Genomic DNA, 26,417 nt, shown 5'->3' with positions numbered 1-26,417 from the left:
GCATTTTCAGCCCCTTTTTGTCCTATCTCAGCCTGGCATGTAGTCCCACCTTCAACCAAGGATTGATCCAACCTCTGCTTTGGGACCAATCGATCCTTGCTACCCCATGGATCAAAGGAGACCTGCACTTTCTCTGCTCCCTCAAGCTGTGCCTTTGATATTTCATCGATATCTGCCTCGGTCAACGGTGGCCATTTCTTCATGGCGGTCGAGCCAACCACTTCTGGTGACCCATCGCTGCCCTCTGAGGATACCGATGCTGACCGATCCCCCCCTGCGAGATCCCACATGTAGGGCTCCGCACTCATCGGGGGTTCTACTCCTGGTTTGCTTTCACTTTCATTTTCACTAAGGCCCTCGTGATTGGCCGTCTCTATTAAAGCAATGTTGTCTGGGGAAAGCGGAGGAAACCCGCCGAACGGGATGGTCGAATCGTTGGACTCGGGAGCCAGTGAGGACGAGGCACTCTTTGGTCGGACAGCTTCAGCTGAACCAGAACCAGACGGCCCCAAAATGGACGCTACGGTCTCATAACTGTGAGGAAGGGATAATTTTTTTAGAGACAAAGCCATGGCTGGGGCAAAAGCTAACGAAAACTAAAACAATATTTTACATAGAAACACTATATATTCCTCTTGCCTCCTTCAAGGCCATTCATTCCATTCCAATAATAAATCAATCTGTATTAGAGTGTTTACACTGTTGACTTTTAAAATAATAAAAATAGAACAAAAACGGTTTATATTTTGATGTTATCTCTATTAAAAGGTAATTCAATGCACACAATAAACCATGCACGATATATGCTTCAAACCAAGGTTTAACTTACCCTCTGCTGAAAACCCCCACAATTGTATTGACTAGTCCTGAATTTTCTTTCCCTTTTACTAACAAGGATGACTCCATTTCCTGAGCTGTCACTGTGCCTTCTGCTTCCAATACTTCCCAACCTAAGACTAAATCCGGTTCCGGTGGATCCAAATGCACCTTGGCAGTGTCCACCTCCTCTGCTTTAGGCTTCTTTATTAGCGGGTTTCTAAGGACCCAGACACAATGTTTTAAGAAAGTTTCTTGCCAGAACAAAAAAAACGCAGCAGTAAGTATATACTATATAAATGAGCTGTATTCAGTTATTCAAGTGACTAGCCACTGCAGATCTACTAGGACATATGATTTTGCAGCAAACTACGCAAGAGCACTCCACCAAACCATGCAAGAGCTCGGGACTCATCCACTTACCCAGCGACCACAAAGGCTTGTTTTGAACTTTCTTTAGATTTTACTTCTGTTCCAATACGAAAGAAACAACAAACAAACAAACAAATCAATCAATTCAGATGCAAAAACAATCACACAAAGTGAATCATTACACAACATGTGGAAGAAGAAAGTACTAATTCCTAACTTTTAATATGGATTGACCTCGTTCATTGCTCATTCCGCTAAATTAATTCCTAACAGTTTGTATGTTTTTTCCCTTCATCATGTCCTCAGCTCGCTCTCTGCCTGACCCCTGACTCTAACCCCAACTGTACATTTATCAAACAGTTACTTTGGTGTTTGGCTTAGTCCTGTGTCACCCCCTCCCTTTCAGACCTGTCTCTAACCCCCTACTGTTCTAGAGGAGGTGAGCAAAGGATTTGATCAATTGAGGACTGTTGACCAGTCGGTCCACAGTCCAACTGGTCTGTGTGCCAATCTCACCAAGGAGAGAGGAGAAACCTGAGAGAGCCCACGAATAAAGGATTAAACATTAAGTCTTGAATCCCTGGACTTTTTGAAGCCGAGGACTCAGAAACGACACCTTGATTTGAATCTTTCACATCACTACATACCTAACGTACACTAAAAATATCTCACCATTTGCCTGTTCCACAGCTGGGACGTTCATAGATGTAGAGGTGAAGCCAATGCTGCTTGCTTCTATAGGAGAAGACTGACCAGGGTTTGCATGCTGCGGTTCTTGGGGTTTACAGTCATCGGTTATCGGCATAGAACCAACAACTGCTTGACTCTCTGTCGGGGTCCGGGGCAGAATGGAGGGGAACCCAGGAGTCTGAGCCACAGATGGACACGATGGAGCCATTAATGCCAGATGTTTCATATTCCCTTTGTCTACTTCGGTCCACTCCGCAATAGACATCTTCTTCTTTGGCAGATTCTTGGTGAGGGTCTTTGTCTCGTGTATCCTGTCCTTTTTGTCAACAGCTGAGGAGGTTATCATTCTTGCTGATGGAAAGCCTGGAATTGTTGAAGAGCATGGGGCTGATGAGTACAAACTGACCATTTCCGGGGCTCTGTTTCCAACAGGAGCAGACGGTAAACCAGGCACCCGAGTGGCCTTAGGGCAGGATGTCAGCAATGTCATCATACTTGATGTGACGTTGGAACTATATGGGGGCATGATCATGTCCAATGGTTTGCTGTCAGACCTCATCCATAGGAGTATGGGTTCCATTAACCAACCTGTGCATTTGACTGGAGTCACCGATGGTAATCCCGCGATAGCTGAAGCTTTAGGGCAGTGGGGCATGAGGCTGCCGTCATGGGGCTCCGTCTTGGATCTAGGCGCAGAAGGGAACCCAGGAATTGTTGACGCCTGAGGACATGTTGGAGCCAGGGCTAGCATTGCTTTCAGAGTTTCTCTGTCTTTGATGGGACCGTCTGCTGTGAAAATGCTGGCTCTCTGAAGGTTGCCTGACAAACTCTTCGGCTCGATCGACTTGTCTCCAGCAGAAATCCATTGTAGTTCTGTAGTTCCGTGAAGGGTTGCACCACCAGGGAAAATGCACTCTTTAGGACAAACCGGTCGTAGTTTTGACATACTGCACTGAGGGGCCGATGGGAAGCCTGGTAGCATTGGTGCTCTTGAGCAAGAGGGAACCAAGGCCGACATATTGTTTGATTCGCCTGCGCCAACGGCAGATTTCACAATCATAAACTGTTGAATTTTCAGTGGTCGCTTTATTAATGAACAAGGTTCAGCAACCCATTCTAATCCACTGACTCCTTCAACTGATGGGAAACCACATATATTGGAATACTGAGGGCACAGTGGGAGGAGATTTACTATATTCGGCTCATGATGTAAAATGTTGGGATTTGAAATCGATGGGAACCCAGGCCGAAAGGCAGCATTAGGGCAGGAGGGCACAATAAACAACATATTATTCTTGTCTTCTGAGTTAACTTGGGATCCATTTAACATAACATCCTCCTTCACCACTGATCCCTTCAGTAATATCTCTCTTGGCCCTTGCACCCAAGTGGCATCGGCCCCCCTCTTAATCGAAGGCATTCCATGAATACTGGAAACATTCGGGTATGACGGGAGCTGGTGGATGTTATGTAGTCTGTAATAATCTATGTGTGGATTCGGAACTGATGGAAATCCTGGATTCTGTGCCTCCTTTGGACAGGAAGGTACCAGGAAAAGCATTGCCTTCACGGTGTCCCATTCCTTTTCATTGCGGTCTGTTAACAAGAGCTCCTTATCCCTGGGTGTTCTGGTCCACAATGACTCGTTGCTTGTCACCCACTCTTGACATTGTGTATATTGAAAGGAGAGGAATCCTGGTATTTGTGAGACCCTTGGACAATAAGTGGAGACACACACCATATTTGGCACCTTTCCAAAGTCAAGCTTTTTGGGTAGCAGCACAGAGGGGAACCCAGGAGTGTGTGACTCCTTAGGACAACTTGGTACAAGGGACAACATTCCAGTCAAGTCTTTCGTCATTTCATATTTGTGTGGTACAAATATAGCTGTCTCCCTGAATTGCTTCTCAAACAATGGCTGACAATTTGATGGCCAGTTTTTGCATTCAGCTGTCTGGATTGATGGAAACCCAGTAATATTAGAGACTACAGGGCATGATGGAAAAAGGTTGAATACATTAGGCCCATGATGGATCACTAATGGCTTGGAGGGAAAGCCAGAGATTGAAGCTTCTTTGGGACAGGCTGGACTCAGAGCTAACATTGGTTTCATTGTGTCTGTGTTTAATATATCTTTGATGAGTATTGCAGTGGTTTCTTTCTGTGTTTTGAAGAGAGGTGGGCTATCTGTTAGCCATGTTTTGTTTGATGACCCTTGTGATGATGGAACACCTTGGATACAGGAGACTTTTGGGCAAGAAGGTAACAGGCTAACCATATCTTCTCTATAAATAAATGTTAAATGTGGGTTAGGTACTGACGGAAATCCAGATATCTTAGATTTCCTCGGGCAAGTTGGTACCAAATGCATCATTTTCATTTGATCTCTTTCTTCTTGGGAAATGTCCGTCATAACATTGCTTGAATGTATATTTTTCTTCTCAAATAGTGTGTCTGGAATAAAAGCCCACGAGGCATCATCACACTGAGAGATGGATGATAACCCAGGTATACTAGATATATTTGGGAAAGTGGGCAAGATATCTACCATGTTCGATCTGTCATTGATTACACAGGGGCAAGGTTGCAGGACAATGTCCTTGCAAACATTTGGGGGATCGGTCCTTTCCTCGCAGGACTGCTGGATGTCACCCATGTCTTCATTTAATTCAGCCACCGTACTACTGTCTGTCTTGTTTTCAAGTGAAGGTAATCCGTGAGCATCACCCACTGTGTTTTGATCTAAATGATATGGAGTGCTTGGTTCCTCTGTCTTTCCTTCATCCAATACTGCTCTTTTCGAAGGGAATCCGTGGAGTTTTGCAGCCATGGGACATGAAGGCCCCATATCAACCATATCTCTCATCCCCATGCCCTCTTCGTGTTCTCCAGTATATAGCTGCGCAGCGGTCTTGGGGAGCTGCACCCATAGTATGCTTCGGTCGGTAGGCCCTGTTTGGGGGTGGATGTTGATGGCTGGGAACCCCAGTGCAACGGCAGCAGGGGGACACGACGGGAGCAGTGAAACCATGTTTTGATTTCTATGGAGAAGGCAAAGTCATAATCAGGTGCGACCGCAACGTTACCAAATAAATCACAACTGCAGTGCCGTGCATTGCATGTAGTTAATAAATCAGAAGGAATAAACACTTAATTGTCCTATGGCAATCATCATCACTTCAACAGGCTTTACTGTTATGGATACCAATATAAATAGAAGATTATAGATATTTGGTATTGAATAAAAAATGTATGTAAACAACTACTCTTCAGTAAAAAAATGCATGCTCATTCTTTACTGAATAATTATTTATATAAACAATTTAGATTATTATTGATCTCTATAATAATCCATAGCATAACCAAGACCCCCAACTGTGCATCATTCTTTATCAACACAAATGGCTTGACACTTTATTATTCAAATATAAAATAGCATCATTACGAAACAAATGCAAATCCATCCCATGAGCATTCGATGCAAATCCATGCCATGCAAATAAACACCAACCAAACCACAAGACCACAGTGACACAGTGTCAAATGCTACGCTCTCTCAGGCACGTAGTAAGGAGTGAGGGGGCCCGAGTGCCCAGTGTCATTGGACACTGACAACCCTTGGCACTCTCCTTGGAACTCTGCTCTCTGGAAAGAGAGAGTCCCCCCCCCCCCCCCACACACACACACACACACACACACACATCTAATAATATGGTGGCCCTTAAAATAATTTCCAAAGGGGAAATGATTCAAGAAATGAACCCCAAAAGAACAAATAACAAACAACAGCAACGACAACTTAACCTAAACCACAAATTAGTCAGCCAGATGTTTATGAAATGATGCAAAGGCGTTAGAGACGACAAAACCGTCCAGCAATCAAACCTTTGCCACCCACCTCTCTCTCACACTCAAGACTAAGGCCAAATCAGGAGCCGAGTGCCACATTCTGCAGTGCAAGTGTCTGGAAATATAATTTGAAAGACAGGTCGTTCAGTCACTACTTCGCTGCTGGTTAAGCACACAATTGTCTGTAAAGGTTCAGTCTTGAATGCATGATCTTCTTTACCTGTTTGCCTCACTCAGTTCAACTCGAGTTCCTACGTCTTCAGTCTCATTTTGCCTCCAAAATCCCTTTTCCATTTTATGACTACCAGACACTGATCCACTTTGGAACTCCACTACTTTTTCATTAAATGAAAATTGGATTGCATCAGGTTGAAGCAATATGTCCTCTTTGGTTCCACTCAAGTATTTGTCTCCTGAATGTTCTGAATGTGCTGGCGTAAGGTCAGTGACAACGGACCCTTTAGAACAGAAAGATGCCTCACCGGTCATCCTTTGCCTAGTAACCTCGTCTCCATCTTGGTTCGGGGATATGGATCGTTCAACAAACAATAGTTCAGCAGACGGAAAGCCTGGGCTGAGGGCACGTTGAGCACATAGTGGCAAAATACGTAGCATCCTTTCCCTGTCACTCGATGACAACTCCTTCACTGTCCAACTGAGCTGAAGTCCCTGACACATATCTAACCCTTTCTGCCAAATAGAATTTCTGTGTACTCGCCAGTCATCTTGGTTAGCTGTGTGGTTTATGGCAGGTAGACCTGGAACCTCTGAGCGTTTTGGAAAAGTAGGCTCATTGTTCACAGATGTGTGTTTACTTTGAGGAATCTTGGAAGGAAATCCAGGGATAGAAGATGTCTTGGCACAGGGCGGTAACATTGACACCATTATTTTAACCATGTGTTTTTCACTCTGAGATATCCTTTCACCATAGATTACTTTCTTACTTTTTCTGTTCCCTGCTTGTCTATCCCAAATCAATCCTTTATCCTCATTCCAAATATCTTCATCTAGATCCGAGGGATATCTGGTAGGTATTCCGGAACATCTAGAATGCTTTGGACAAATGTGCCTAAGATGTAGCATACTTGGTACACCTGCTAAAACACTTCTTGAGTTAGATGGGAAGCCTGGGAAATGAGCCTCTCTTGGGCATGATGCCAACATAGATACCATGTTTGTGACCATGTCAGAATCAAGTGAATACATCTTCTCAAAATGGAGCACTGATCTCAGTTTAGGACTTAAATGTAACTGTGTATCGATGGAGCAATTAGCTGCTATACTATGGTTTAAAGATGGCATTCCAGAAACTCTAGACATTTTTGCACAAGTAGGTTCCATATTTTGCATATTTAAACTGCGAGCTGATGTCTGCCTCCACACAGAGGCGAAACCAGGAACACTTGTAATCTCAGGACAAGAAGGCAATGTCGCAGCCATACTTTCCATGGATTGTACATCTCTCAGATCACACTGTAGAATTTCAGTGCATCGTTTCTGTGCTGGTCTGTTTTTTATTACCTGTTTATTTTGAGAACACCAGCCTTTGCTTTCAGAATGAATGCAAATCCTTGATGGTAAGCCACAAACATGGGTCTGTCGAGGGCATGTATCTACAAGATTCAGCATACTATGTGCCGATTTCCGGGGTGCTGAGGGAACACCGGAGATTAGAGACTTCAAAGGACAGGATGGCAACATAGTTACGGAGCCACACCATTTTCCCTTTTCAGGGCAATGGAAATGTCTTATGAGGTAACCTTTGATCAACAATTCACATTTCCTTAAGGGCTGCCCTAATACCAGCTGTTTGCAAGTTTCCAAATCCTTACCATATGAGCTATATGGTTCTTTAGAAGGAAAACCAGGGACCCTTGACTTTCTGGGGCAAGTGGACCGCATGCTAACAAAAGAGATCTCTTGCCTTGGTGTGGATGGAAAACCGTGTATTCTGGCCTTTTGTGGACAAGAGGGCATCATATCTACCATGGCTTCCATCGTACTGTGATTACTGCACAAAATTTCTTGGCAACGACCCATGAGTGTACCGTCTTTAGCCAATGGCTTTAGCCACAAGGAATTACCAAAGTCCCAAACGTTCTCTCCACTCTTAATACACGTTTTAGACGCTAAACCTAAAACTTTGACCACCTTTGGACAAGTAGGCAGAAGGTTTACCATACTGGGTGCCTTCCTAGGAGCAAAGGGGAAACCATTGATGGTTTTTCTGCTTGGACAAGATGGTAACATATTTTCGTTGTTAAGAAAATCGGTACTAATTTTGGATATTTCATCCACAACATGACAACGTTCATTGCTCGATGGCCTGCATAATACTTTGGTTTTCAGAATCAACCAGGTAGTACTGCTGTCTGAACTCGGTGGTTTCCTGGTGCTAACACCTGCAATCCTGCTTGCCATTGGACATGTAAAAAAATGACTGACAATACTGGGTGCTATTCTTTTGGGGGCTAAGGGAAAACCAGGGAGACTGGACTTCACAGGACATGAAGGCCGAATGGCAACCATCTTAGAATGAACACTGGCCACATTATGATTGAGATCAATATGCGAAAAAAGCCCTTCTCTGTTCTTAAATGTTCCGTACCAAAGCAAGGGTGTATCCTCATGCCAGTACTTATCTGCACCCTCAATACATATTTGAGAGGGCATGCCCAAAGCTCTGGCAACTTTTGGACATGTGGGCAGAAGTTTTGCAAAGCTTGCCTCCTGTCTTGGTGAAAAGGGAAACCCGGGGATGAGTGCCGTCCTGGGACAGGCTGGTAACATGAGTACCATGTCCTTTAAATACTCTGTATATGTGTCTGGCCGGCCAGACATGTGGACAATGAACTGCTCCTTTATCTGTACTTTTTTGCTCCAAAGAACACTTCTATCCATGATGCTTTCCTTACAGCAAGAATCCATCGGAGTGGAGGCTAAACCTGGAACACTTGTAACTCTGGGGCATGAGGGAAGGATATTGACCATATTTGGCTCATGCTTCGGAACAGTTGGAAATCCGGGAATACCGGGCGATTTGGGACAGGATGATATCATGTTTACCATATTATCATCACAGAGTAAATGCTTATAATTTGAATGTTCACACGACACCATTCTCTTGCTGGGTAACTTTTCCAGTGGTGATATCCCATCGGTTGGCCAATCTACAACCAGATGCCGGTCTAAAGATGAAATCCCAGGAATGATGGAGCGTTGTGGGCATGATGGCAATAGATCTACAACACAGGGCTCTCTCACTATGTCATGCTTTTGCTTTGAGGTCACAGAGAACCCTAGTGAAGCATCTTCCCTTGGAGCAGCAGACAGCATTACTTCTGTAAATGTATCGCTACACTTGTTTTCCAAAACAATATTCGGGGTGGCCTGCTTGCCCCGCATGTCTATCCTGACATCATTTGGCTTTGTGTCCATAAACAAATGGATTCTTTCTGTTCCCTCTTTAAAATGCTTTTGGGTCAGAACAGGCACGTTTACGATTCGTGTGCTGCAGGATCCCAGGTGAGCATCAGCTTCTTCTTCGTGTGTCTGTGCTCCAACATCAGACACTTTCTTCAAAGTGGCTGGGGCAGCCATGGCCGCGATATCTTTTGTGTTCTTGTTCTTTTTCTTTGTTTGCGGTTTTCCTTTTTGAGCAGCGGCTGGGATTTCTGGGCACTGTGTTTGAGGATCATTTGACAGTGCTTCCGTCACCACATTGTATTTACTTGCTTCTAGTGTTTTGCTCATTGCTGTTGAAGTGGAATCAGAGCTGACCTCTTTTGGGAAAGACAGTAATGAGGCAGCTGTTCTCTTCTCTCTAAAGAGACAAGGGCACATTAGAGACGAGAGACGATTTAATGACCCTAACAATTGTCAAATACGATGGCAAAAATGAACACTCGACTAATACTTGACTAATTTGTATGTATAGCTACGTTAATATAAATTCAAGTACTTGACGCTAAAACAAACTATCAATCATCTTTCCAAACTACGCCAGGAAGAGTTATCACCATGCTACACTTACCCTAAATCCATAGTTACAGTGTAATCTCCCATGGGATCCACAAGAACATCTGGCGTCTGCTCTACTGCTATCCTTTGCTTCTGCTTTGGGAAGGTTTCAAAAGGTTGACCTATCGGCGGCAACGTGGTTTGGACCGGTAAGCCAAGTGGCTTGGTGTTGGCGGCCGATTTGGGCATAACTGGTTTGGATTTGGCATTCGGGCTCCCTAACTGAATGGTCATCTTGGTCATGTGGCTCTTATTCCTGTCTGAGGACTCCCCGACTGACGGGACGGGTGAGGGCTCAGGACCGGCCGGCCCTTGCGTGAGCAGAGCGGTAAGGGAAGGGGCGGGCTCTTGGGCTTTGAGGCCAGCCTCCGTCGCCGGGTTCGGTTCAGTTTCGACCCGCTCGGCTTTAGGCATCTCAAAATACTGGAGCCCGGAGGCGGAGCAGGGGTTAGAGGGCAGCAGAAAGAGCAAGCTCTCGGGTCTGAAGGACAAACAGATGGGGTCAGAGGTCAAAGGTCAACAGAGCGATTGCGTCTCTAAAAGCACCGTTGCCCAAGCGTGGCTGTCCTACTCCCCCTCACAGTCGCGGCACATGAAGAGGATGTTTGCTCGCATTCATTCATTCGCTATGATAATTATAGTTTTATATTTATTTATTTATTTATTATATTTCATTTAAAGAAAAGCCAGCCAGAACATAATGTACAGCCAGCAATTGTTTAGTCACCATGACATGCGTTGCAGAAAACAAATCCCTTTTTTTTTAAAGGCTACATTGTGGTGTCGACGTGTGTATTGCTCAATGCATCAGCAGCTTTGTTTACAAAATAAGGACTTTCAATGATGAAAGATTTCTGATAAAATAAGGCTACTCCCTTTTCTTAGAAAAACAACGCTATTGAGCAAATGATATTTCATGATATGGGTCATTAGTTACCAATTACAACACACAAGACAACTTCTTCTTCTATATACAATTGTTCTGACACATTTTCTTCCGGTTTCATTGAAAGTCAGACTTTGCCATGATGACACATAAACAGCATAGATAAAAAGTAAGCACAATAAGCCAAGGGTACAGCAAGAAGGAAAATGTTGAAAAAAAATGCACTCAACAAGTCATTCATTCCACGGAATAAAAATATTTATTTTGTTGCATCAAGTCAGCCCATCTCCCACACAATATATTGCACATGCTTAAGTTTAAACATGCTGCAGTCCAGTTAATGGAAGCACTTTATAACAATGTAATACGTAATATGTATAAGCCTATAGTTAATGATGAAGTAATCCTGAACAAAACATTGATATACATTAGTAGATGATTTATAAATACTAGGTTAAAGGGCCCCTATTTGGTTGTGATGTTGATCAGCCCCAAAGTCCACCAACTTTTCTGTCTTTCTTAATCATCTACAAGTGTATATAAATGTTGAATTAAACATTACTTATCCCTAACTAATGGCTTATAAAATAAATGGCTGAATGTCATTATAAAGTGTCCCCCAGTTAATAAACCCAATAGGGATGAATTGGTTAATCCCAGCACGACTGGCCCTTGCACCAAACCAAAATGCTGTCGAGGACCACGATTCAGCCTGGGTACGTTCACTTACCCCGCTGACCTCCTGACCGCCTCCACCCCGAAGGGGGCTCCTCGTTTCCTCTCCTGGGTCCTGGACGGGTCCGGCTTCTGGCTGGAGGCACGGTTCACCCCTGTAACCAAAACACCCACCTGGCATTAGAAGCTAGCAATGTAGCGCATGTTTACTAAAGATACGCATACCCTGGCCCTGTTGCACAATACGTTTTGTACACCTCCCTCTTTATCCATTTTTTTAATTTTACACATATTTATGATATTCTTAATTTCTGTTAATAAGTATATTGTATTTTATTTTATTCTATTTTTATTCTGTTGAATTTTATTCTTTTTTAAGCACAGGAAATACAGAGTATGTCACGTACACATTTCACAGCATATCCTGAATGAGTATGTGACAAATAAAAACCTGAGAATCTTTGCATCAACGACGAAACAGGAAAATCGTGGTTCTCACCTGTAGGTACCGAAGATGCGTTGTCCTCTTCCAGCAGTGTGCATAGTTGCCTCTTGTATTCTGAAAAAAAAATAAGGTAGGAGAAGGAAAACAAGGCCAACATGAGATGACTTGGTAACCCAGCGTAGAGAGCGAGCACGTCTCTTAAAGTGCTTTTAATGGCCTTTTGAGAGTCGACTGTTAAGCTAGCTAGTTAGCGGTGATGCTAGCTGAATTAACCAGCAGGTAGAGCCTTGTCTTAATCTACGACGCCTCATGTCTTCCCCGTAGGTTGCCAGATTCACTCATTCATTTAACTCATTCGGTGTCTAACCAGGAGGTCAGTACCTTGATCTTGGTTATTTGGGGAAACTAGGGAGGCTGGTGCTGGAAGAGGAAGCTGGGGGGCGTTTTGGGCAACGGGAGGCTGACTTTGGGGGCCGGGGGCCAGAGTTTCAGGGGTCTCTACTGCGGGAGCGTCAGTGGACCTCCATGAAGGGGCACATCCAGTCCCCCCTGGGTGGGTCTGGTCAGGGAGAAGCAGGTCTGGAGGCCAGGAGGGCAGAGGTAGCAGGGAGCAAGATGAGGATAGAGTCGAATGCAAGCAGGAAGTACAAACGGAAAAAGGGGAAAAGACAGGTGACAGAGCAAAGGGAAAACGCAGAGGAGAAATCCGCCTGCTGAAACATGTAGTGCCTGCAGGTGGCTATAAAGAGCGGTGTTCCCGGCAGACGCATGGAGAACGCACACAATGTCCCCACTGGTGTGTACACATGAGATGAACCCATTCGGAGAGAATAAAACAAACAAGCTGTCCCAATACAATGATTCTGATTGGATGTATTAATCTCTCTCTCTTTCAATCTCTCTCTGTCTCGCTCCCCCGTCTCTCTCTTCTTAAATCTCTGTCTCTCTCTCTTCTTCAATCTCTCTCTCTCTCTCTCTCTCTCTCTCTCTCTTCTTCAATCTCCCCGTCTCTCCCTCTCTCTCTCTCTCTCTCTCTCTCTCTCTCTCTCCCCCCATCCCTCTCCTTCCCCCTCTCGCCCTCTCTCTCTCTCTCTCTCTCTCTCTCTCTCTCTCTCTCTCTTCTTCAATCTCCCCCTCTCTCCCTCTCCCTCTCTCTCTCTCTCTCTCTCTCTCTCTCTCTCTCTCTCTCCCTCTCTCCCCCTCTCTCCCTCTCTCTCTCTCTCTCTCTCTCTCCTTCCCCCTCTCTCCCTCTCTCTCCCTCTCCCTCTCTCTCTCTCTCTCTCTCTCTCTCTCTCCTTCCCCCTCTCTCCCTCTCTCTCTCTCTCTCTCTCTCTCCCTCTCTCTCTCTCTCTCTCTCCCCCTCTCTCCCTCTCCCTCTCTCTCTCTCTCTCTCTCTCTCTCTCTCCTTCCCCCTCTCCCCTGTCTCTATATTACACAGATAAGCTCAGATGCAGAGCATTAACAGAACAAACACCGCCGCTCAGCAGCTTCCAATAACCGGTCGGACGGGCACGCCGTGCCCTTCACCGGGGGTGGGGGGGCTGACGGGTGCGAGTCCCCTCCCGCCCGTCAGCTGTACCTGGCTGGGAGACGGCAGCAGGAGGAGGAGGAGGAGGAGGAGGAGGAGGAGGAGGAGCGGAGACCACAGAGGCAGGGCGAGACCAGCAGGCGGAGGAGGAGGAGGAGACGAAGGCGACGGGATGGACGGGGGAGACGGGGGAGACGGGTGCGGGAGAGGCGGAGGGGAGGTGGCCGGGGGAGGCGGGGCCGGAGGGAGGAATGGGGGTCTCGGGGGGGTAGGCTAGCTTGAGGAGGGAGCCTTTAGCGGCCTTGGCTCGGGCCTTCTTGCTCTTGGGCCGGCCGGGTTGGAGAGCCTTGGGGGAGAGGCTGGCTGGAGCCACATGGGCCTGGGGCTTAGGGGACCTCCACTCAGTCTGCCATGAGGCTGGGGGTCCCAATGAGGGGGGGGACAGAAGGAGAGGAGAGGGAGAACCAACACAAACACAACAGATCAGAAATAAGACTATGAACAGGAAAACGAAATGAAAACATCCGATGTGGATCAGAAGAAAGGGTCTATGAGTAGAACGGTATTGCGTTGTTATTATTATGACGAGCTGTCTCATATGCATGAACAGTTAAAGCGGGCCGCACACTTCAAGAGAATAGGGCTTGTACATCAGAGGGCATCATGGGAAATTGGGTTGTAGTCGTTACAATTCCAAAATCAACGTAAATATAACGTAACCTAAGCCAATCCAAACGTCTCGGATGAGAAACGCTGTGGTAGTTTCAAACACAACAGTATCGAAAAATTATTTATTGAAAAATAATTTAACAATTAATTACTAAACCCCGATCAAAACACTGTTACCATCAATAACAATCCAATGCTCCTTGGAGCATTGGATTGCTCCAAGGAGCATTGGACTTCGGAAATGCAAGGGTTGCAGCATTGTGAGGTGTCATCAGGTTGCCCAAGTCATATCCTGCCAAGACAAACTCGTTTTGGGCTCAATGCGGTTTCTGATTGCTCCCTGAACGTTCAGTTAAGACCAGCTGGTCGGAAATCCTCCAATCAGAAAACACCTGACACATCACGCACATCGTTTCTGACCGTCACGCTGCAGGGCCATCATCGGCATACATTTCCGCAAGTTACGAAATCTCGGAGGTTTGGAAAACTTTCCCACGTGTCTTGGAGAGGAAGTGTGCTGACCGCTTTACGTGGTGTTGGTGGGGCCCGCGTGCAGTACCTGTGTCAGGGGCCGAGGGGAGACTGGTGGGCCGGGTGAGGGCGGAGCCGGTCCCCACCAGAGGGGTGAGGCCCGGGACTTTTGGGTGGGGGGGAGGGCCGAGAGGGGGCATGGGCCCCGTGATGTCAGGGGCCGAGGAGGGGGGGACGGCGGAGTATGAGGGGACGCTCAGGGGCCTCTTGCCACTGGGGCGCGGCGCAACGCCATGGGGGGCTAGAGGGGGGAGACAGAGAGAGCAATGGAAAGAAAGAAGGAGAGAATGAAGGAATGAAAGGTAGAAGGAAGGTATCAAAGAAAGACGGAAAGAATGAAGAAATTAAAGAAAGAGGAAATTAGTCAACGAAAGAGAAAGAAAGAATAAAATAATAAAATAATGCAATCTCAAAAGTGTTTGTTGCAGAGATATCCATGATGTAATTTGGATGTGGGGTAATTTTAGAGTTTTTAATTTTAGATCAGTCGCACATTGCAAGAGCACATTGCCTACAAATGGGGTTGTAGAGGTGATCTAGATTCACCCGAGACCTTTTATTACCATAAAAGGTCACAGGCTGATATAAAATCATTCTTAACCAATAACATGAAAGATATCATCATGTGATACTCCACACACACCCCAACGCTCAAACCATGTCTTAAACACAGAGCTAGTACCTTGTAGCGGCCTGCTAGGCAGACCGGGAGGGTAAACGGGGGACAGCGGGGGGGAGAGGGAGGAGGAGGGGGAGAGCGGCCCAGGAACGGGGCCCGTAGCTGGGGCAAAGGAGGGGCAGGCCGGGGCCCCGGGCCCCTGGCCCTCGGAGTGGAAGCTATGCGGCCTTCTTGCCAGCGAGGAGCCCGGCACTACGGAAAGAATGTGAGAGAAGCAGAAGAGGAGGAGGGAGAGGGAGGGAGAGGGAGAGCTGTCATGGCTGACAGACGTAGGGCTGACTCAGAGGCGCAGAGGAGCCTTCCGCAAATGACTCACCTAGAGTTCAGAGTTCACCTAGACTCTGCATAGCCCGCCCCTCCTGCTTGTTGTATGTTGTACGCCCTGGCCCTTCATGTACACACTCATTGTGTGTCGTATTTACCTATAGTACTTAGTTATGTTTGCTATCTTTGTTGTGTACGGGGAATGGGTTCACCTAGCGATCGTTAGCGCTTTGCACCTGCTTCTATGAACATCCTCATTGTACCGACAGCGATATATATATGGTTTGACTTTCTTAGTACAAACGTAATTATTGTAAGTCGCTTTGGATCAAAGCGTCTGCTAGATGCCCTAATTGCAAATATAAAGGGCGAGGGGACGAGCGCTAAAGAGTCCAGCAGAGGGCCGACAGGGACCATGGGGAAGCGTCCAAAGTCAGCCTCCCATTCTAAACAACACATTCCAGCTGAGGACTGCTGGGGTGGGGCCACATGGGGCTCGCTGCCTCAGAGAGGGGTCGCCTGGAGAGAAGGGCTGTTCCCGCTGATGTCCCTGGCTGCCAGGGACATCAGCGGGAACAGCCCTTCTCTCCAGGCGACCCTGGGTGCCCTCGCCCCATCCCTCTCTGAGGCCCCCCCGTGGTCTACGGCGTCGGACTGAATCCAGAAACAAGGGGCGCTGTCACACAAAAACAAAACAAAAAAACAGCTGGTTGCTGAGGAAGTGAGGTGATGAAATAAAGAATGGAGCAACTGTCGTCAGTTAAAGGGGGAGCTTGGCGAATGGCTGCATGAGTTGATCGGGTGATTGTGTGAAAGAGTGAACGAAGGAGTGAGTGAATGCGTGACTGTGTGAAGGAGTGGAGGAATGAATGAATGAAGGTGAACAAATTCATCGGTGAAGGAGTGAGCGAATGCGCGACCGTGTGAAGGAGAGGAGGAATGAGTGATTGAACGTAAATGGGTGAATCGGTGAATGTGTGAAGGCGTGAATGCATCTGTGAAGGGCTGAATTCATTCCCGGCTCTTCCGCTAACCAGCTCTGTGGGTTCCTTGGTGTTCTGCATGCACGGGCACACGTCCCTCCCTGCTCCCTGTGCCGCTGCAGTGATGAGCAAAACAAGCAGGGGGTGCCCCCCACCCACCAAAGATACACACACACACACACACCAGGTTACATAACGCCTCGCTTTGCAGGGCAGGGCAGTCTGCGCTCTGCTAGCCCAGGCTGACACAACTCAGGCCTTTTGGTCAGGCGAGCATAACCATGCTGATTCTTTCCTATCTTACTTAGGTTTTCCTAGAAATCCTAATCAGAGTAGTAATCTCCTAACCAGCCCACCACTTGTAATCATGCCGTTATGAACCTATGATTCATATTCACACACACGCCTGATGTGTTTGCTGATGCCCCACATAGCACTCCACTCACCCCAAACACCAAAATCAAACGAGACACACACACCCATGCACGATGTGTGTCTATGAACAATTATACTATGTCCATATGTGTGAGGTGTGTGGGGTATTAGAGGGGTTGCAGTGTTACCTACAAATTGCCATGGACTTGTGATTAAAGGTGCTGTAGGTATGACTTAAAAGCTAGAATTGCGTTGAGTGTCATTAGTCAGAAATTCCTTCTCGGACATAAGCTGTTGGTGAATGAAACGCTCTAATAATATCTGTTTTGTGTTGACCGCGCCTTTCTCTTTATGAGATGAAAGTGATATTAGGCCGCTCCCGGTTTGTTTCTGACTAATCAGTGCATCTCTACCCTGATTGCTTTCGGGGAATCCGTCGTGCCTGTCAATCACTGGTGTGTGAATGACTCACTTCTCCTCGTAATGAGGGAGGGAGTGGAGAGGGAGTGCCATTCCTTTTCTTCTTTAGTCTCTCTCTCTCTCTCTCTCTCTCTTACCTACAGCACCTTTAAACAGACAAACCAAAAAAGGACTAAAAGTGACATTTTCACACAAATGCACATTCGTCGGGCAATACCTGAGGCCGCGCCGGGCTGGAAGATTTTGGGCAGGGCGGGGGGGTGGGCGCGGGTGAACGCCGGCAGGGAGTACGCATAGGGCGAGGGGCGGGGCTCCCCGGGGTGGGAGCCGGGGGGCCACCCGGGGAGGGCTTGCGAGCCAGCGGCGGGCGGGGCATGAGGATGGGTGAGGAGGGTGAAGGTGGAGGTGGCGTTGGCAGGGCCGCCCCATCCCACCACTTGGGGGGGGGGGGGAGTAAAGGGAGGAGCAGGAGAGGCAGGATGAGGCAGAGGAGGGGAGGTGAAGAAGGGGAGGAGAGGAGAAGTGTTGGGATGGAATGGGTCAGGATTAGCTCTCAGATACTCTTCCCTCCTACTGCAACCAAAACATAACTAAATCCTGATTGGCCTGCTTTATATGACGTTGTTGCAAATATACATTTTTAGGATGTATTTAACCTTTATTTAACCAGGAGAAGCAACAGAACAGTAGTCCTACAAGAAAATCTGCTTCATCATTTGGGATATCTATAATTGTAGCTCTGATTGCCTGTAATTCATGTTTTATTGTACACGTTTAGAACAGCATCTGATACCATGGACCAGCTATAGCAAGAATCGAACTATACTTGCAGCTCCCATGGTGTGAATGAAAACAACCATCGCTGGTGACAATGATGATTCAGAACACGAGATCAGTCCGTGGATGAATATCCATTCGACATCGTGCCCGTGAATTCTGCTCATGCGTAATGAATGCATGATTGCATGAACGAATGAAGTGCTGAAGAATGGAATGCCGTGGAGGGAGTTGCGGTGGGGCCCCGTGGAGACCCAAGTCCAGGGTCAACTAGGTACCTGGGGGCCCCGGGTCCAGGACCGGTCTCCAGGCTGCGTCCCGGATCCTGCTGTTGGAGGGGTCGGGGTCTACTTGGTTTGAGGGCCGGACCACGTGGGACAAGTGGGAGGGGGGTGAGGTTAGAAGGAAGAAGGGAAGAAAGGGATCGATGACGAAGGAGAAATAGCAGATGGGCAGAAGCAGGAAAGATCACGTTGGGAAAATAAAAGAGAAAATAAGGAAGGAAATATGGGACGTGTGTGTGTGTGTGTGTGTGTTAGTGTGTGTGTTAGTGTGTGTTTGTGTGTGTGTGTGTGTGTGTGTGTGTGTGTGTGTGTGTGTGTGTGTGTGTGTGTGCCCGCGTGTGCGCTTGTGTTTTATTTTGGTTGGGGACATTAAGACTCAAAATAGCCAATTGCTCTTTTGCAACAGTTTAGTCTAAATTTAAACCCTAAGATTTTCTGATTTGCCTCCCTGATCAGAAACGCTCTCCATTTGTGCTGGTGCACATCATATGCAAACAACTGTGAACATGTTTGCCTTATTTCCTACTCATAAACAAAACAGGAATAGTAGTGTCCAATAAAAACTATAAAGTTTGCGTCATTGGAAGTCCTGTTGTTATTTTTCACCTAGGCATTTTACTTTTTTTTTTTTTTTTACTTTTAAATTGAATAAAACCAACGTGTCCTGTTTTATGGTTGTTTCATGTACCAGTCACGGGGTGAGCCAATCCGCCTCCGAAGGTGGCTCTTCGGTCGTCGCCGGCCTCCTCATCGCTGAAGTCGTCCAGGTTTCCGACGTCGCTCTGTTTCAAGCTCAGCAGGCTGGCCAAGCTCTGCATGTCTTCGTCTCTGGAGGTAAAACATCAGCTTCAAGTCAAACAGGCGCTCGAATCCACCTCAAAAAACACAAAGAAATGCATCCGACGAGCACTGTGGCACTGCTGTCTCTGATTGTCTGTCCGCCTCACCGGTCAAGCAAGTCCATTTCATCACATGCCCGTTATGTCTAAGACAAAAGGTGTGAGGATTCAATTTCCTACAGGTCTGAGAACCAAGTCAATGGCACCTATAACGTGGCTATTCTCTCCTTTATTTAATTTATTTCAGTGTACAACAAGATGATTCAGAGTGGACCTACGTGGCCTTGCCCTCTTTGAGGAAAATGCAGGACAGGGTGAGCCTCAGAGTGGCCTCCACGACCTTCACCGACATCGGCTTCAGCTTCAGGACCATGTCGTACTTGGCTTGCGTTGCGCTCGCGTATTTCTTCATGTTGACGTCTGCCGATGCCAGGACCTTCCTACGGCCCTTTGTCTCCTAAGGAGTTCAAAATGTGTTTGTCAATGAAGAAATAGAAAACAAAAACAAAATGAAATTCGTAATGATATTCGTCTCAAATGCTCTTATTTTTTAGACCCAGAAACATTCAATTCATCCATTCATAAACACAGTCTCTTAATCAATACATTGATGAAAACGACAGCCCATGGTCTCCCAAACAGATTCACAATTGAACGCAACGTTTTCGTTAACGACGTGTGGTGAACTCACATCTTCAACGATCACCGTCCAGTCCTTGTCTTCAAACTCTTCCGCGGTGGGTTCCTGCGGGCCACAAACCAAATGGAGAAACCTTGAGACACCTCAGGCCTCGGGCCCCAGGGTAAGTAAAGGAGCCTGGGTGTGAGCACGGTACCTTGAAGAGGGTGATAGGGATGTCCACGCTCTCTGGGAGCTGCCACACCACCGTGCCCCTGTAGGGGTTCTGGATCCCAGGCTGCCAACTGTGGAGCTGGACAAGTGTCAAAATAAAAGCGGTGAAAAACACACAACTGAATAATTCAGATAATGATTCATACATTGTCTAATAATTCGTTAAAAATCATTGTACAATAGCCCTTATAATAATAATGTATCTGAAGTATTATTTTATGTAGCAGTTATGAATTCATGTATCATTAGGATTATTATTATTCTGTCATTTAGTCCAGCTGTGACATTTGTCAAATGTTCATCATTTTAGACAATAAATGAAGCAATAAATATATTCCCGCACTTGCATCCAAAAGCCTACATGTAACTTTAGATCTTGGTTCTGAAATTATAGCCTGCATTTGTATGCTTGGTTTGCATAGGTCAGAGGTGAGAGGCTAGAGGTTAGAGGTCAGAGGTTTTACTCATTACCTTTGTGCTGTGGCGTCGGTTTCTCCTGATCCACACCACTCGCAATTTGTCGGGCTGCCTGAAAGTGTAGAGAGGAAATAACGGGAGTGAAGTGAAACAATGGAGATGAATATTCATCTGAAGTGAGCAAACAAAATTCAGTTTCAGTTATCGACTTGGCTACCACTTCCTCAAAGAACAGCCTGTCATCATTTTACTAAGATGTACTTCTGCTGTTTTAGACGGACTCCTTATATAGACAGGACAAAGTTTCTGCAATATTTGAGCTAGCCGAAAAACTAAAAAAACAAATGTAGAAATGTTAGTGGTTGGGTTGTCTTGGATATTATTATGTTAACCTTTTGACAATAGAATTATAACTTGGTACAGAGACGCAGACCGCTGACTCTGCCTCTAATGCTTTTCCTCCTTGAGGGTCAGGGCTGCTGTCTCCGGTCGAGCTAGGCTGAGAGATTTATTTATGGGTTATTGTGGTCTACCATAACCTCATTTCTATTCAGTAACCAGACTATATGATTAAGAACATGACTAGGAGAACGACAAAAAGGACAAGGAGAAGAAGAATTTGTCTTTTCTCTTTTCCAAAGTCTCTCAAGACTTTGGAAAAGCAATATTCAAAACATGCAACGTAATGTTTGTCAATGGTCAAAATGTGATTACATTCTCATAATACAAAGCAGAAAATAAATATCTTCGTTTGGTTAAACTCTCAATGGCTAGTTCATCTCCATATAATAGATTGTGAATGTTCCCATTCCATCTTTCTTATTCATAAAAAAGTTATTAAAGGGCCCCTATTTTCCAATCAGGTGTTAGAGTGATCAGCGACCCTGTGACATCACATGTGGGAGGGTCCACTCTAGATGTTTGATAGATAGATAAGCCTCCAAGTTGGTACATTCCACTACATCTGGGTAGGGCAGCGGTTGAAACGGCTTGTCATGGCTCATCACACTCATACCTGTTGGTAACATGGGGGCCCATTGAGATCTGCATATGAATGAGTTTTCAAGGCATTTTCAAGCCCTCAATGTGCCAATGGATCGTTCCTGCTGCTGGTTGAACGCCATATGAACAAGCAGAGATAAGGCGGCACAGGTGTGTCTCATCACCACCTAATCAGCAGGTGACAGGGTAACCCTATCAGCCAATCAGAGGCTATGCATACAATGGCATGTGTTTAACCTAGAGAGTCATCGGAATCAAACAAAGGTACAAATGGTGTTGGGTTCCCCGTTAACATATAATATACATTATGATAAAGGCCAATATTTGTTCTGAATTTTTGTATAAACGAAAGGGTCTACTTTCTACTTCTAAAGTATTGAATATTGTATTTTCTGTGATCACCTTGTCATAAAGCCTATTACACATGTAGTACATTGTCATTTTATTTGAAAAGCAGGCTAGGCTAGGATCTGGCTAAGGCCGAGTGTTAGCCCTTAGCCTGCGCTCAACACAAAAGACTGGGTAGAGAGAGAGAAGGGAGCAGGAGAGGCTAGGCCGGGGCAACAAAGTGTTAGCAGCAACTGTAACCGGCCTTAGGTCAATACCCAAGGGACAGAAGTAAGAAAACAGGGCAGGCTAGGCTAAGGCTAATAAAGGGCTAACTTTGGGGACTGAGGAAGGACATTATTAAGGACAGAAAGAGAGAGTGAGCAAGGGAGGGAAGAGAGAGAGACCCTCTCCCTATAACCGGGAGAGGGCGAGAAAGAGGGACGGGGGGGTGCCCAGAAATAGAAGTGACTCGTACTGAACTCAACAGGAGCTTACAAGCCGAGCCGCACCTGTTGTGCAACACATTATGGAACTGTTATGGAGAAGTTATCCGGCTTTGTCGGCATCAAGCAGCTCAGCCATGCCTCAGCAAATGCGCTGCTCATAGGTCAAGATGTAAGTTAGAGGCTAATGTACAGACCCCAATGTGCAGGTTATCATCCACTACTTGAATGTACATCCTGGTTGAGCTTGTTTTTGCTGCTGTTCTGTGATTGAACACACATTTATATATAGATGTGCCTGGGGGCCCAGTGTGTCAAGGTTTACTTAATGGGAAGTCTGACCACAAGGTAACATGATAACCTTATGACGGAGTGTGGCTGAACCATATCTGGTCAACAAACTGATACAGAGATGAAAACCTCAAGAAATCAGTAGCGTCGAGGGGGGGAATTGAGCTGAAGATACATGTGGACCACATCGCGCTCACAAAGAAAATGCATTTAATTCTTTCCTTTAATCTATTTTGTGATACACTATTGCTTTATTCCACAGTTTGACAACCACAACAATCTCATGAGCTCTGGCCTGTGTGTGAACATCTAGCTGGTTCACATTGTGCACATTCCTCAGAGCGAGAAACACAAACATCTGCACAATGTCATATCTCAAAGTTGTCACTTGGAATGAAACATCACCCCCTGTCTCCGTCTGACCAATGGGGAGTCTCCTCGTTCGGATACATGAGAGTGAATATCAAAAATGTGTGGAATGTTATTTACTTTGTATTTCTGATACCTAAGGCTACTCTATATTTTTATTTTAATATTTCATGTGGCGCTTGAAATGGGGAATATGCTCTGATCTTTCTCAGCCATAACCTGTAAGTGGCTTTAAATGAAACTGTCCGCTAAATCACTTAGTAAATCTTAATAGTATTAAAATGGAGCACATGGGTTATTAATTAATCGTTATGCTGTCAATGACCCACACCCTCCAAGTCTCTGAAGCAACTCTTCAGCAATCACTGCTATGGGTTCGACTGACTTTATTTAATCTGTTGCCTGCTACTCAATATGAGTTAGTACCAGATGGATCAATCTACTGCCATTCTGTTAAATGTTACCAAGTCATAGAGGATATGATTCAGCCAAAAGATATTGGCTGTGGACGGGAGATCAATCCCTCAGCTCCATACTGCTCATCACTCATCTCCTTATTAGCTAATAGGCATGAGTCGATGCTGGCCGTCGACGCTGGAATCGTAGGCCCTGGGTTGGACGATGCATCCGCTTATCACGAATACAGACAATAAAGCACAGTGCTGCTGACACACTTCCTTCCTCCTAACCTGGCTGTGAAGGTGTGTTTCAGTGTGTGTGTGTGTGTGTGTCATGCAGTGTTCTTATTGCTGCAGAAACACTGAACGTGTACAGACCTGGGACGCGCACACACACACACACAGACACACACACACACACACACACACGATGAAGCTAAACTAGAAATCGTTTATTAGGCAATCTGGACGAATCCTGTCTGACTGTTTAGGAAATATTCAACGCACTGCAAAATCCATTGAATAGATGTAGGTCATTCAAGTGTGTATGAGTCGACAGAGACACACAAGGCCCAACGATACACCATCACTTCACCGGTTGCAATCCCCAACTGGCCAGTCCAGAATAATCTCAGGTCTATCTTTGGTTTGATGAGAGCAGCCCAACGGAATGAAAGCTAACCAAGAAGGAGAAACAAAGCCTGTCGATACCTGCTTCTGGTGTATATAATGAGAGTACGTACAGTGTGTGAGTGTGTGTGTGTGTGTGTGTGGGGGGGGGGGGGGATAAACACTGTGTGTGTGTAGCGTAAACTAAGTGTTAGCTGGCGGTGCAAGCCAAGGCCCGGGCTTAATGGAGCTGGGCCCATGTGCAGAGCAGAGGAGTGACAGTGCACAACAACAAGTGACAACTAAACACGCACTCCTGATCCACGAGCCAGAGCAGCTTGCCTTTCTCCCTCGGGTCTCAGAAGCGGTTTTTAGACACAGAGGCCTCTGTTTTTCAATAAGCACTCATTTCATTGATTCAACAATGCTAATGCATGTTTTAATTACACAAATACAATCAAGTTTTCTTATTTTTTGTTTTCATGATAGTTAGTTCAATGTTTTTGGAGGGTGTCTTACGAACCCATTCATTAGGGCAAATGTATTGAGGGCAACACCTCATTACATTTGCTCTACCTACATACGTTTAACGTTCTCTCTCTCACACACGCGCGCACACTTAACACACACACACACACACACACACACACACACACACACACCTCTGTCTGTCTGTGTGCGTCTGCGTGTCTGCATCTGGTTATGCGCGTCTGGGTTTATGTGCGTGCGTGTGCTTGTGTAGTCGCGCGCAGGCGGCCGTGCGTGTGTCTATACGTGCGTGTGTTTATCACTCACTCGTGGATGCACCCAGGACTACGAGTCAGTGCGTCACATGAGGAGACGGCTTCTTCATTGCATTACATCAGGGGATCAAATTGAAATGTGTGCATTCTGCACACGTAATCAGGCATATTATCGCATTAACAGCATATTGACTTTACGAAAACCATTTTCGATCCGCCTATAACGTGCATTTAAACGGTGGCACCACAGCCCCAAGAAACACGATCGATCACGTCCCGATAAACAAAACTAAAACACCAAATAAGGTTATATCATAACCCAATAGCCGAAACAGAATATTGTTCATCGCATGATATGACGCAGTAGTGCTTACAACAGTCTTGCCTGCCGTGCATGGCGTTATACTAACAATAAGTCACAGGTACTGAAACTGGTACTGATGGTTCACAGCCTTCAACCTGTGAGGCTCAGGGTAGCAGCGATCTTAATAATATCCCCTTAAGTAACAGACGTTATTAGGGCTACCAAGATCCCACGACACATGCAATACAACATGGTTCAACTGACGCGGAAGTGCTTGCCCGGCTAGCAGTATTATATACAGATATCTATAGAGGCAGGCTGCACTTGAAGGCATCTCGGGCGTGACTTTCGCTGTTCCCCACGCGCTTCCTGCAAACAGCATCTGGTTAAACCTCATAGGGTGGACACCAGCACTGAAGAAGTGCTGATCGCGATCGCCGATCCCGCAAAGAAGGCAGAGAAACTGACATGAGGTCATTGTGTGACACGACATATACAGATTCTAAACTTAACAACACAATCGGCTTTAACGAGAGGCTAAAAAGCGTGTGTAACACGGAGAGGGTCTTACCATTTGTGCGTGCATTCTACTAGCAGTTCTTGGTAAGTCGCCGCGTACTGAAACTTAGAGGCTTTCTTGCCCACTCGCTGGAGCCGTTTCCAAACAGAAGTCATGCTCGGGCTCTCGGATCAAGTGCAGGGTGAACGGACATCGGTGGGGTTGAAAGAATGATACGAAAGAATAAAAGTTATCCACGTCTTGCGCGTCGACAACCCCTGTGGGCTCGTCAATGTGGAGAGAGAAAACTGAAACTGCTCTCTGCCCTTCTGTGTGACGGGAGTGTGTGTGGAGCAACGCACACACACCTACACACATACAGACACACAGTGCTGCGCTGTATTCACATGTCCCCCTATGCAACGGATTAGCAGCAAAACAAACGCACGTCGCTGTTCTGGCTGGGGCCAGCTAGTCTGCATAGAACAGGGTGACAATATTTTCATCATGCGTACTGCCAGTGCTAAAAGGATACCTCTCCACTGAGGTCATGGCCTTAGCATCTGGCTATCTCCAGGACCCCTCACAATACAGATACACAGATCTGTCCCGGCTGTGTTGAAGCAAAACAGAGATATCAATACTACTAATGGGGCAGGGGTTGTTTCATTTAATGTGATATTCAGGCTTGGCCTGAATATCTGGCCTACCTAATGAGGGCGAGCAATGTACCGCATTTGACTGGAACTTTTTAAATGTCTGTAGAGAGCCCACCTGTTGGTATGGAAAGGGTGCATGCCCAGGTCTATGCAAAATACTTAAAAACAAAGTGATATCTGGATTTCAATGGAAACCAGTAGGAAAACTTGTGCAACCGTCAACAGTGAGATCAAAACATAGAGCGCGATGCTGGACCGATGAGTCCATTGTGGGTTAATGCTTCTGTTGTGGCGGTGTATTAACCTACAGGGGGAATAAAGGAAATAATGACGTTACAACTCAACCACTTTAGAGTCGGTAGCTTAGCTATTGTTGAGTGACTTGTCCGTTAGCCCCA

At 46.1% G+C, this 26,417-nt stretch overlaps 1 protein-coding gene across 3 annotated transcripts in view; it reads right to left on the bottom strand.

Annotated features, from left to right (window-relative positions):
• Positions 1-25,690, bottom strand: part of ehbp1l1a (EH domain binding protein 1-like 1a) — a 45,927-nt gene extending 20,237 nt beyond the window's left edge. For 2 of the 3 annotated variants that reach the window (XM_079757869.1, XM_079757871.1), the window contains exons 1-8: positions 25,433-25,690; positions 20,427-20,484; positions 19,939-20,034; positions 19,794-19,847; positions 19,381-19,559; positions 18,952-19,091; positions 11,808-11,867; positions 11,364-11,463 (exon numbers count right to left, since the gene is read on the bottom strand). In XM_079757869.1, the coding sequence (XP_079613995.1) occupies positions 11,364-11,463; positions 11,808-11,867; positions 18,952-19,091; positions 19,381-19,559; positions 19,794-19,847; positions 19,939-20,034; positions 20,427-20,484; positions 25,433-25,536 (791 nt within the window). In that variant the 5' untranslated portion in view covers positions 25,537-25,690. Of the gene's footprint in view, positions 1-1,239; positions 1,554-11,363; positions 11,464-11,807; positions 11,868-18,951; positions 19,092-19,380; positions 19,560-19,793; positions 19,848-19,938; positions 20,035-20,426; positions 20,485-25,432 lie in introns of those variants that run through there. The other variant, XM_079757870.1, reaches the window with a different exon arrangement.
• Positions 25,691-26,417: the final 727 nt, after the last annotated feature.

The sequence above is a fragment of the Pollachius pollachius genome (assembly GCF_949987615.1).
Source record: "Pollachius pollachius genome assembly, chromosome: 20".
NCBI lineage: Eukaryota > Metazoa > Chordata > Actinopteri > Gadiformes > Gadidae > Pollachius > Pollachius pollachius.
Note: the sequence above shows the minus strand (reverse complement) of the source record. Positions and strands in the feature narration are given on the sequence as shown.